At 39.7% G+C, this 12,774-nt stretch overlaps 1 protein-coding gene across 4 annotated transcripts; it reads right to left on the bottom strand.

The window, feature by feature from the left end:
• Positions 1-6,661: 6,661 nt before the first annotated feature.
• On the bottom strand, positions 6,662-11,115 carry LOC115198522 (AN1-type zinc finger protein 2B). Of its 4 annotated transcripts, none has more exons than XM_029760513.1 (10): positions 10,941-11,115; positions 9,833-9,906; positions 9,453-9,547; positions 9,147-9,278; positions 8,891-9,042; positions 8,682-8,795; positions 8,276-8,369; positions 7,831-7,913; positions 7,277-7,416; positions 6,662-7,009 (listed from the first exon to the last, which is right to left on the bottom strand). In XM_029760513.1, exons 2-9 carry the CDS (start codon positions 9,885-9,887, stop codon positions 7,305-7,307), a joined length of 837 nt encoding a protein of 278 aa, XP_029616373.1. In that variant the 5' UTR covers positions 9,888-9,906; positions 10,941-11,115; the 3' UTR covers positions 6,662-7,009; positions 7,277-7,304. The 4 variants fall into 4 exon arrangements, with proteins under 4 accessions (XP_029616373.1, XP_029616363.1, XP_029616382.1 ...); XM_029760503.1 differs by having other exon boundaries at positions 7,332-7,416; positions 10,941-11,114; XM_029760522.1 differs by lacking the exon at positions 10,941-11,115 and adding an exon at positions 9,641-9,737 and having other exon boundaries at positions 7,332-7,416.
• Between the last annotated feature and the right edge of the window lie 1,659 nt (positions 11,116-12,774).

Below are 12,774 nucleotides of genomic sequence, written 5' to 3'. Positions count from 1 at the left end.
CCATCCACCAACGCCACGTTGCACCACAGACTGTCCAGGAGTTGGCGGATGCTTTAGTCCAGGTCTGGGAGGAGATCCCTCAGGAGACCATCCGCCACCTCATCAGGAACAAGCCCAGGCGTTGTAAGGAGGTCATACAGGCACGTGGAGGCCACACACACTACTGAGCCTCATTTTGACTTGTTTTAAGGACATTACATCAAAGTTGGATCAGCCTGTAGTGTGGTTTTCCACTTTAATTTTGAGTGTGACTCCAAATCCAGACCTCCATGGGTTGATAAATTGGATTTCCATTGATTCTTTTTGTGTGATTTTGTTGTCAGCACATTCAACTATGTAAAGAAAAAAGTATTTAGTAAGATTATTTCTTTCATTCAGATCTAGGATGTGTTGTTTAAGTGTTCCCTTTATTTTTTTGAGCAGTGTATAATTTTGAAGAATTTGTTCCATGTGAGTTTCTGTTATGTGAGTTTCCATGAACAAAAAAAGACAAATGTTTTTCAGAATAATATGAGTTTAATTTGTTTTATTTTTGAGACTGGTAAAAGGTTAACATGATTGTCAAAGACAGGAAATACAACAGGAAATAGAACAGACAGAGAGCCTGGTGTTACCTACTTTTGTCAATAGATGTATTGGACGGAGCACAAGAAGGTACAACCCAATAAATACAGATCATTGCCTCATTTTTTATGGCCTGTAATAAACCTTCTGCCTATCTAATGTTCTAGAGAACACAAAGGACACTGCAAGTCAGACCTCTTTACAAAACCACAAAACCATATCCTCGAGGGTTAAGGACACATCCTACTGTGGTTGACAATATTCACAAAGCCCTGTTTGCTGTAAGAAGCTAAAGAAGCCCACGAATTCATCACCAACCCCCCTGAAGCCCCACTGAACCACAATCGCCCACCCGTCTGAGAGGCTGTCAGCCCGCACTCGAGAGGAAAATCATTTTCCAAGGAGCAGCGCTAACTCAGATGTACCTGCAATAAAATATAGCACTACCTTGGGAACGGTTGTCTCATTGGAGCCTGAGCATTAAAGTAAGTGTAGGAGGATAGGATACATTGAATTTGCGGCTTTGTAGTTGATGTGAGATTAGGCCTACATGTTTTCTACGTTGTATTCTTTCAGTCACTGAGGGCTTTATGTGCAAGAAAAACAAAACACCCTGCCCACACACTGTTTCTTTTTTGATGACTGAGAGCTTATCGCAGTTTGAATACCACTGGATTCAAGGTAAATATCCTTTCACTGAATCTTTCTATCCACAGAGTTAACTAAAGGAACCATTCTGTTACCAGCAATACAGACAATGCAGAGAGAAACTTGTTTCAAGGACAGCCAAGAGGTGCTGCTGAATAATGTAGAGCAGGAGTTTAACGTTTCTTGCCCAGTGACCCCCACCCAGGTAAATCAGCTACCCAGGGACCCCCATCATATGTTAGCAAAAAAACTAAAAATCATGTCTTGAGTAGAAGTAAAACATTTTGAAATGAATTGATTTGGTAGACAGTTTCATTATTTTCACCTCCCCACAGTTCATTGGAAGAGGAAATGTAAACTCTAACATGGTCTATCAGCTAAAATGGTACAGGTATCTTGCGGCGTAGAGAAAGTTTTCAGTTGTAAAGCACATTTTTCAAAAATGTTCCATTGAGCTGAGAGAAAAGGTTAGTTTTAAAGCTAATTTCCAGGAATTCCATACAGTTTGACTGTAACGGCTGTCGTAGAGAGGGGACCAAAGCGCAGCGTGTTGATTGCTCATGATGAATATTTATTTTAACTCAGAACACTAAAGAAAAATAACAAAGAGAAAACGAAAGCGCACAGTTCTGTCATGTACAGAAAACTAAACAGAAGACAACTACCCACAAACACAGGTGGGGGGGGAAACCTACTTAAGTATGATCTCCAATTAGAGACAACGAGGACCAGCTGCCTCTAATTGGAGATCATCCCAAAAAACAACAACATAGAAATAGAAAACTAGAACCTAAACATAGAAATACAAAACATAGAAAAACACAAAACACCCCCTGTCACGCCCTGACCTACTCTACCATAAAAAATAACATCTTACTATGGTCAGGACGTGACATTGACATGGAGCTGAGAGATAATGATGCAGTTTTAAAGCTAATTTCCTGCAATTTTATACATTTTGCCATGGCCAATGCTGTGTACCTGTGCTCAAACATTAGAACAAAATCAAAGATGGTATTATAAAAAAAGATAGAGAGTTCAATTATTTTCTGCATGCTTTCTATCTGGTTTTGGTCTTTTAAGTTGACACTGAAAGAGTTTTTCATCCCAAAAATGACCACTTAGATGGCCCGAATAAGATGTTTCTATAGAGAACAAAAAAGTGAAATTAGCTCCAATGACTGTAATTTCCTCTGTATTAAAGGGATAGTTTGAGATTTTGCAATGAAGCCCTTTATCTACTTTCCCAGAGTAGGATGATCAGGAACAGCTAGCATGATAACTGATCCTGTAGACTTCCCAATGTCATTGTATTTTTATTGCGGATCCCCTGCAATACCGCCGCAAGCCCCAGTTTGAAACCCCTTGATGTAGAGCACTGCAAAGCACAAACAAAACCGATTGGAGGAAGATCTTCCAGCTTTCCTGAACGTGAAAGGTAGACTAGTAATCAAATGGGTTGTTCTTGGTTAATGTGCAGTAACAGGGTATATTTTTGTTTGATACCCACTCGCATATTGATTTCTAATAACTGATATTTTCATGACGCTCAGATATATACTTCTGGTGTAACATGTGCAGCTGTCATCCCCCTGAATACGCTTCACATCCCAACTGATAAGGATCTGTGTAGACAAGGTGCATTGGAGGGATGGTTCTTCTGTCACTCTGAGGAATGATACATGTGAGAGGACCTGAATTTTGGTTGTATTTCCCAGAATACATGACTTAACAACAGATGGGTTCACTAGTTCCTCTTATACCATAGACATCACCACACCATAGTTACCCCAATCTACAGTCTACCATTGATTTACACCAATCAGGGCCACACTGTTGACAGGAAACATAACCCACTGAGCACACAACATTGTTTCAATGGAATTTCACAATCTATTGTGATGTGGAATCTACAGGGTAAATACATTGGATTTGCAAAAAGTCAAGGGTACATTTTTTACCACAGACAAACCTTGTATAAAATATGTTGAATTAGTACCTTTGAAACAATGTCAGATGTTCAACGTTATATATCCACTATCAGGAAAAAAAACTAGAAGTTCAGCAGCACCTCCTCCTGGAAAGTTGATCTATCTACAGCTATCCATTTGGTCTCGCATCCAGGGTTTTAACTATGGCCAGCCGTGCCTAGCTTTGATATTTGTGATTGACTACAACCAATGTGCTATTGTGAGAACGATTATTGAGAGGTCTCTTAATAACTATTCCAATGGCACGTTTAACACAGCAAATGAAATGTAACTCTACTTTAGTCATACATCATCAACAATCATCAATTGGCTTAAACAGCATTTGCAAAATCATCAACAGCTAGTTTCAATTCGATCCAGGGTTCAACTAAAAACCTAACAATAAATAGAAAGTTTCAAGCTTTGGTTGATTTCAAATGTAATCTTCAAGTTCATAATTTATAATTGATATGTTGGATTCACATCTCTATCTAAACCAAAACTCAAAGTTAAAGAATAGGACTAAATCAAATCAAACTTTAAATGCACTTTAAATAAAGTTTGATTTGATTTAGTCATATTCTTTAAATGTTGATATTTACAGTAATGTGAAAAAGTAATTGTCCCCTTTCTAATTTGCTCTACTTTTGCATATTTCTGATACTGAATGTTATCTGATCTTCACCCAAAACGTTATGTTAGATTAATGGAACCTGAGTGAACAAATAACACAACAATTACATACATATTCCATTTATTTCATTTTAAAAAGTTATGCAACACCCAATGCATCTGCTTTAAAAGGTAATTGCCCCCTTACACTCAATAGCTGGTTGTGCCACCTTAAGCTGCAATGACTCCAACCAAACACTTCCTGTAGTTGTTGATCAGTCGCTGTGGAGGAATTTTGGACCACTTATCCAGGCAGAACTGCTGTAACTCAATGACATTTATGGATTTCAAGCATGAACTGCTCATTTCAAGTCCTGACACAACATCTCAATAGGGATTAGGTCTGGACTGACTAGGTCATTCCAAAACTTCAAATTTGTTGCTTTTCAGACATTTTCATGTAGACTTGATTGTGTGTTGTGGATCATTGTCTTGCTGCATGACCCAGCTGTGCTTCTGCTTCAGCACACAGACGGATTGCCTGACATTCTCCTGTAGAATTCTCTGCTCTATACAGAGCAGAATTCGTGGCTCCTTCAATTAAGGCAAGTCGTCCAGGTCCTGAGGCAGCAAAGCATCCCCAAACCATCACACTACCACCACCATGCTTGACTGTTGGTATTATGATCTTACTGTGGAATGCAGTGTTTGGTTCTCGCCAGCCATAATGTGACCCTATGTCATCCAAAAAGTTGACTCAGGTTTGTCAAAAAGCACCTGGAAGCACCTGGATGATCATCAAGACACTTGGAAGAATGTTCTATGGACAGATTCAAACATATAACTTTTAGGACGACATGGGTGCTATTATGCCTGGTCACTTACACTATGTACTTTTAATGTTATCTCAACTGCAATCCAGGTCATTTGGTTCTGCTATTAGATGAAGCACAGTGATAACACAGATACCAAATATCTGACATTGTATTTACATTTGAACTTTGTTGTACTTTTAAATGGTTGAATGCTCAGCGATAACACATTTACATAATGACAACTAAATAAAAAATCGGACAGTTTTTCCAATGGAATTTGGTTGTGCTTTTAGATGGTTGAAAGTGATAACACATTGGGAATTGAACAAACTTCTGGCTGTCTTTTTGAGTAGGTGAATAAAGGTTGAAATCTCATTGATCAACCTCAATCAAATATTACCCAGATTCCCATGTTGAAATCATGTGGTGTGCCCAGGGGGAAGCTACAGAGTGTGCCTTTATTCTGTTTGCTCAGATGAAACTAGATCCAAATGAGTAATCCTATAACTAATGTCGCTATGTGACAATCGACAATTATGTGCTATTTTCCAGTGTTTGAGGGTGAGGAGGTCTAGCGTAACAGCTAATGGAGCTAAATGAAGGTGACTAAGCACACCATTATGCAAATTATTGTTGAGTGCCACAATCACGCTAGTGACACACTAGCCTGACTCATTCATAACCGTGACAACATGAGCAGCACCTCCCCAAACTGTAAAAAAATACTCAACAAATGAGCCTTCTTTATGGAGAAAAAAAAAACATTCTTGTGAACTTGCCCAACAACACCCATCCCTTTGTTTTTACACTGCTGCTACTTGCTGTTTATTATCTATGCATAGTGACTTTACCCCTAGCTACATGTAAAAATTACCTCGACTAACCTGTACCCCTGCACATTGACTCGGTACCGATACCCCCCTGTATATAGCCGCATTGTTGTTATTTTATTGTGTTACTTTTAAAATATGTTTTACTTTATTTAGTAAATATTTTATTAACTCGGCATTGTTGGTTAAGGGCCTGTAATTAAGCATTTCACTCTGAAGTTTACAGCTGTTATATTCGGCGCATGTGACAAATACAATTTTATTTTATCCTCTTTGGCCTCCCTCAAAGATACCACATGCAACATTATGCTGCTCTCTGTTGGACAAAGTATGAATGCATAGTGGTAAATACAGGCTTCATGAATATTCCTCGAGGAACCGGAGCGATTTAACAAAAGGTGTATTCGTCACGGAAACCGTTCACCGTTTAAGAACCAAACGGAAGCAAAACAAGAGTTTAAGAAACGTTTTGCAACAGCATCGGCGTAATGAATATGCACCAGCACAACAGTGAAGTTGCCGTTTGCTGCACTCCTATCTTGCTCATGTTGGTTTCGTCTCAGCTGTTTTTGCTGTTAGGAATTCTTTCTAGGAGTGGTGCTCAATAACTGCCAAGGTCTTCTTGAAAACAGACATTACCGATGAAATGTTAACAATAAAAATACACTTTCTATCCACTTACCTTTCAATTCAACAGCCAAGGTCGATAAGGCCTACCCTGAGGGAATTCAAAGCTGGAACTGCGTCACAAAGGCACTGATGGATGTGTTGGGGAACAATATAATACACATCAACATCATGGAAATCAACAAGTGTATTTGTGTTCATTCTACTTACCAAGCACTGCCAATTTAAGACTAGTCAATAGCATAATAAAACCGACCCCGTATTGTGTATGATGTACCTGTTGGTTTTCAGTTGTCATGATGATGCGGACAAGTGTCTACTTGTTTTGACTAGCTAGTTATATTAGCATTTCATTACACCCGTTATAACATCTGCTAAACTGTGTACTAGATCAATAAACTTTGATTTAAATATGTCGGATTATATAATGGCCTTCCTTTTTTATTTTAATTGGCAAAGCTTGGGCTGAGACTGTTTTCTCTAAGCCATAGAAATTGAATCGCATTCTAGTTCTGTTCTCCAAACTTCATTCATCTCCAGTTATGTCATCCTCCTGTATATATGCCTTGTACATAGAACGCGCTTCAGAAACGAATACATCTTTAAAATAATTTATTCAAGAAACATTGATGCCGAGGTTAAATGTCCATGATCAACATAGAAAATATGTACATAGAGAGCCATCGGTAAAAAGGACAGAAAGCCTGTCTAGAATGATGTGCTGAGTAGAGAGAAAAGCAGTGATACTATTCAATATATCTCTATGAAAGTCCCAGACTGTTCATTAGTTGGGATCAGTGATACTGGACGTTAAGAGTTCTGCTGGAGGGTTCCATCGATGTAGCACAGTTGCTAGTTGATTACTGGTGGTAGCAGCTTGGACTCAGACACTGGTCTGGGTTTATGAGAGGCTGCAGGAAGACTGTTTGGAGGACTCTCTTTCCTACGATAGAAAGTGAGATATTAGTACAGGCAAAAGTCGATTTAATTCAAGACAAAGAATCATTAGTGAGAGGCTTGTCTCACCATTTACAGTAAATATTCAACATGGGGAGAAAAAAAAAATAGGATCATTTAATAGGTCCATCAGATAAAATACACATTAAGTAGTACTTCAAAATTGTGTCATTCATTTTCTCCTTAGCTGATCTTTAAATGCACCCAGTGAGGATGATGAAGAAATATTGGGGACGCCATGGAGGCAATGTACCTAGGTGAGGTCCTGTCCTGTTAGCATGCTACTGACGCCTAAGTTTTCTGGATACCTGTTGTCTCTGCTGCTGGCGTCTGTACTCTTCTTCACTAGCAGCAAGGGCCTGAGCCAGAGCCAGATCCTCCTGCTCCTGAGGGCTGAGACAGACACAAACACTTCTATGTCACACAGAGGAATGCATCATCATCATCATCATACTGCAGAGAGCATGCAAGAGACACAACGACACGCACACACAGGTCTGAGGAGCAGCAACACACATCATGAGGTGAAGAAACACTGAACTGTGGGCACCACTGTCCTTCATTTATGAAGTCATCATGGACATCCCACCATGGGCTACATGGTGGAATGTCAAACCTATTCATATTGTGTTTTCCTATAGTAACCAAATAGCCTGCGTTTCAACTAGAGCAAACACATAGCAATAAGAGCTAGTGAAGAGAAACAATAGGTAACAGGGTTGTGTTGATGGCATCTGGACATGATTACAGCCTATATTATGTGTGGGTGATGCTGGATTATGGGATTTAATGGGGATTGTTTATTACCTGAGTGTTGGCTGTTGGACTGTGCTGCGAGCCGACTCAGCCAAGGACATCTCCAGCGCTCTTTGTAAGGCCTGCTCCTCAGTCTGCAATCACAACATGCAGATAAACACTTACAGGATGTTGTTTATTTTCTTCTTGGAATCTCAATGAATAAACAGAGCAGACTTTAGAATCTCAATGAATAAACAGGAACAGACTTTAGAATCTCAATGAATAAACAGGAACAGACTTTAGAATCTCAATGAAAAAACAGGAGTAGACTTTAGAATCTCAATGAAAAAACAGGAGTAGACTTTAGAATCTCAATGAATAAACTGGAACAGACTTTAGAATCTCAAGGAATAAACAGGAGCAGACTACAGAATCTGCATGAATGGACTGGAATTATTCAGAGAAGAGAGTTTACAGTAGTTTCAATCAAGCGGTGTAAGAGTGTTAGGCATACCAGGCCAGCCTGAAAGGATGCCGAAGCAGGTACTACATTCTGTGCTGGAGGGGGCCGCATGGCCGGAGCTGGATTATAAATGGCCTGAGCACTGCTGTGATAGAATCAAAAACAATAATGCTCAGTGGGGTTATGGAGTCAACAAGTCAACACTTTCTAGAAAGCACAGCGGTAACAGGTAAGAGCAGTTCTGTGAAGGGAAAAAAATGACATCCTTTCCATGTGTAGTAAATTTCACTGACAAAATCAACCTGTCAATTCGTCCATCCCATGTGGTTTAGTGAGAATACGCCTCTCATGAATTGGGAGGACAAACTGTGCTTGTCAATATCACTTGTTTATTTATTTAAGCTTCATGTGGTCTTTCAGTGTGGCGTTTTGAAAATCAATACATGAGGATCCTCACCGACTACTCTGGGTCCTAGCATTCCCATTAGAAATGGGCCTAGAACTTCCTCTACTGCTTGAAGTGGAGGCACTGCTAGAGGATGCTCCTTGGGACCGCATGAAAGCAGCGAATCTGAAAGAAATCCAATGTAATCATCATTATACCGCAAAAGCTCATCAATGTGCACCACAATCAATAAATGGCATCAGGTGGAGGGAAATATTTACCCAGATTTGGAGACTGGTTTGTCTTCAGGCTTACAGTCATGGTCTAGTGGATGTCGGTGTTTAAGACAATAATTAATGTGGCACTGGTCACATGTCACTCGGATCATTTCTTTCTGCTTGCAGCCTCCTTTCGAGCATTTGTTTGTAAATATCTACCATAAAAAAAAGGTTGGTTAGCTTAGATTAGGCATAGCTACTTCACTTAACCATGGGCAGTTTGTGTAAATGGTCCTGTAGAGAAGCCTATCAACCATACCTTTCTCTTGTTCTGAGCAGGGTCCGACTGGCAATCGCGATCGATGTGCTCCCCAACCTTGATGTCTGGCATTTCCCCTCTCTTGATGGGGATCGGGGTGTTGCACAGAGGACACACAGGGACCTGGATATCCTGGGGACAGAATCAAGCAGAGAGCCGTATTAAAGCTCTGTTTGGATCAATAGACAACATGCAGACAACTAGTAAGGTTGAACAGCATGCATTCATTTCTACATACTAACTGCACATTATAGGAACTTTGCTTTAATTCAAACATACGATGCTGCTAAACTATTTAAAATGTACCTTTTTGTAGGATGACATGCATTTGTGATTTGCATAGGTTATGTGGTCTTTACAAAAAATCTCTTCACAGGCATCACATCTCATTGGTAGGAAATCTGTCAGATATAAGAAATATGTCAAGGTGTTTATTCCATGGTAAAGAATAGAGATCATCCATATGAATGTAGATAAATGAAATTCTCACTAACACTCCTCAATCCTGATAATGGGTAGTGCAGCCCATGACAATTGGTTGTGGAGGACTTTGGACTTAAACCACAACTATTGACAGATACCAAAGCCATACTAGAAAGGACAGGAAAAGAACACAAACAACAGGCTCTGTATTGGGAGGCATTGAGGTAGTAAATGGAGACAGTATTACATAACCAACCACTCACCCAGCTGCTTGCAGGAGTTTTCAGAACAATGCTCTCCTAGATTTGGAAACTCCATGGCACTATGGTGATACACCCTTCAATTGAAAGATACATAGATAAGCTAAGATCATGCATAAACAATGTTTGTTTACCTGTGACAAGTTATCTAAATAAAACTAACTTGGTCCGCGTCACTTCCTTTTTTAAGAACAGTAGATTCAGCATTTCAATTTTAGGATATTTAAAAAGTCCCTTTGTTTACGTGCTTCCCTTTCAACTAACGTTAGTTACGCTTATGTAACCGGCTAATTATGGACGTGTACAGTCAGTGGAAGAATGTCAGTGGAGTAATGTCCACTGACAGATACAGTTAGCTAACGTTAGCTACCCATCTAGATGTAGGTAGCTAGGACTTCCTATGATAACGAATGCTGAATCATGCCATCACTTCTTGCTACCTACATTTCGCCATTTTGACTAACGTTAGCTAACTAGCTAAGTTATTTTGGGGTATCTAGCAGCAGTCTTCCTCTCTGTTAGCAGCCAGCTAGCTAGCTACTTATCATGGCTAATTAGCTAGCTAGTAACTAGGCCAGCTCCTCCCTGTACAATCGCTCGAGGCCATAAATGCAATTACCTAGCAGATCAATGTCAGTATTGTCTGTGCTTAAGCTACCTAACGTTAACTATTGAGTTATTTATGGGATACCATTGATGAGCTTGTTCCTGGTTTACAGGCCAACAACAACAAAATGAAGCTAGCTAGCTTGCTTGCTTGCTTGCTTGCTGATAAGCTAACGTTGTTAGCTAGCATTCCACACAACTACTGTAACGTTAACATTACGTCGTTACTGGTAGTTAACTAACGTTTAAGTTACTAGTTTAACTTTACATTAATTCGAAACGGATAATATTTAGAAAAAATATATTTGGGACGATTGTTTACCATCACGAACGTTAACTAGATAGCCAGTTAACTAACACTAAACAAATATGGATTGGAGACACCCTTCCTGCCCTGACGTTGCCTTGGTTTGGTTGACTGACTAGCTAGCTAGATACGATAGCTAACAGCAAACCATAGTAAATTGAAAAATACATGCAAAAATAGACGACTACTCTCACTTACCCAGAAACTTGGTTCAACCAGACAGCTATATTTGATTATTCTTCCCCCTCTTGCTTTGAGATTAACGTTCAACCTTGAGGAAGCGAGTGGCTAGCAAGCACTCTTGACAACCAGCTACATCGAAGCGTCACTGACACTGTTGTTGAGACACTGTTGTTGACGCCCCTCCTCACTGTTGTACTAACTAGGGAGTTCCAGAATGTACCACACGAGGCAGGGATGCAGCGTTGTTTTGATCAATCACAGTGACACAGCGTTGTTGAGAACTGTCCATGGTGCTAGTTTTTTACGAAACGTCTGAGACGTTTTTTGGGTTGTCTCAAACCAGCACCACGGACAGCTCAAAATAATGCTTTGTCACTGTGACTAGATATGAAGGTGACTAAGCTAGTCTCTCGCCAGACTAGTTAAGAAAGGCCATGTCAGAATGAATCACTTTTCTGGAATCATGGTAGGTCTATAACTAGGGTATAACAAATCACACAAAATAAGCAGAATAATGCTAGTTTTGATTTTGGATAGTTATCACCTTCCAACTTTTTTTGTGTTTGATATTGTATTTGTTTACTTGCTGAATAACAGAAATGTGTTATTCACAGAGCACATATCTTTGTTTCACAAGTAAATGTGCCCTATTATTCATCACTACAATATAGGCTATAGGTGATGATATAGGTGATTCATTCATGCTGATGAAATGGCCCATATGGGCTAGGTACCTTTGTGTACACTGGAAGCAATTGTGAGTCTAAAGAGAAAAATGTGCAATACTGCAGTCAATGTAATGGCATATCATTACCAGATGGTGGCAGCAGAGCTCTTTCAGACGCCTATACAGTCTTCAAGATCTGGTTGTTTATGACTGGCCACATTGTGTTTTTGTTTTGTGGCAGGCCCGTTAATAGACTCTCTAATCTCATGTTCCATGCATGCGTTAACAGAAGGGCAACTGCAGAGGAAAGTTGTCATTGCAAAGATAAAGTTACAATACATATGTACAGAAGTGTCACTGGGTGAGTTAGTGAGGTTGGGCCTACGTGATCAGTTTCAGATTTTGAAAGTATGAAGTTGTAAACACTTTTGGCATGAGTATGAAAAACACATAGATAGCGATTGTTAATGATTATGTTACTGGAAACAAAGCCTAACTTAAAGCAACAACTCCTTGTTGAAGAGGCACTAGAATCCACATGAACACACAGCATAGCAGGACCAACCCCATTACCAAGAGGTCAACTAGCTGGAAATAGTAGTTCTATAGTAGAGTCAACCCACAAAATGGACTATTCTCATTATGCAACAGTACAGTGTTATGATCAGAGGCTGGGAGAAGGGATCACAGGCACTCGTCTAGATTCTTCCCCTGTACTGTAGCACCTGGCTCATAAGCTGCTAATTCTGTTGCCAGATGGCATCGCTTGCTGAACACCTGGTTCATCATAGGGATTCCTCTTCCTTTGCTCACACTATATCTGCTCGAATTAGAAGATGATTGTAATAATTTCATACCCTCATCCCTTTATTGCCATAGCAATATTTTGGATGACACATTTGACATGGCTTCTGGACAGTTTGTCCTCATGGTGCCAGTTACCTCTGAGTCTCCTTGGTCATACTTTGTTCTGGACAATCTCAGGATGCCACTGTTTCTCAGGTGAGAGCTATAGCGCAACTAGCCCTGCTACAGTATCCTCAAGCCTATTCAATGTTGCTTTTTGTAGAATGAGACACCACAATAAAACAGGTTCTAAACTGTTACTTAAACCAGTTACTAAACCAGTTACTAAACCAGTTACTAAACCTGTTACTAAAACTGTTACTAAACCATTATTAT

Source organism: Salmo trutta, chromosome 1, assembly GCF_901001165.1.
Source record: "Salmo trutta chromosome 1, fSalTru1.1, whole genome shotgun sequence".
NCBI lineage: Eukaryota > Metazoa > Chordata > Actinopteri > Salmoniformes > Salmonidae > Salmo > Salmo trutta.
The sequence above is the reverse complement of the archived record's forward strand: the minus strand, read 5'-3'. Positions and strand labels throughout refer to the sequence as shown.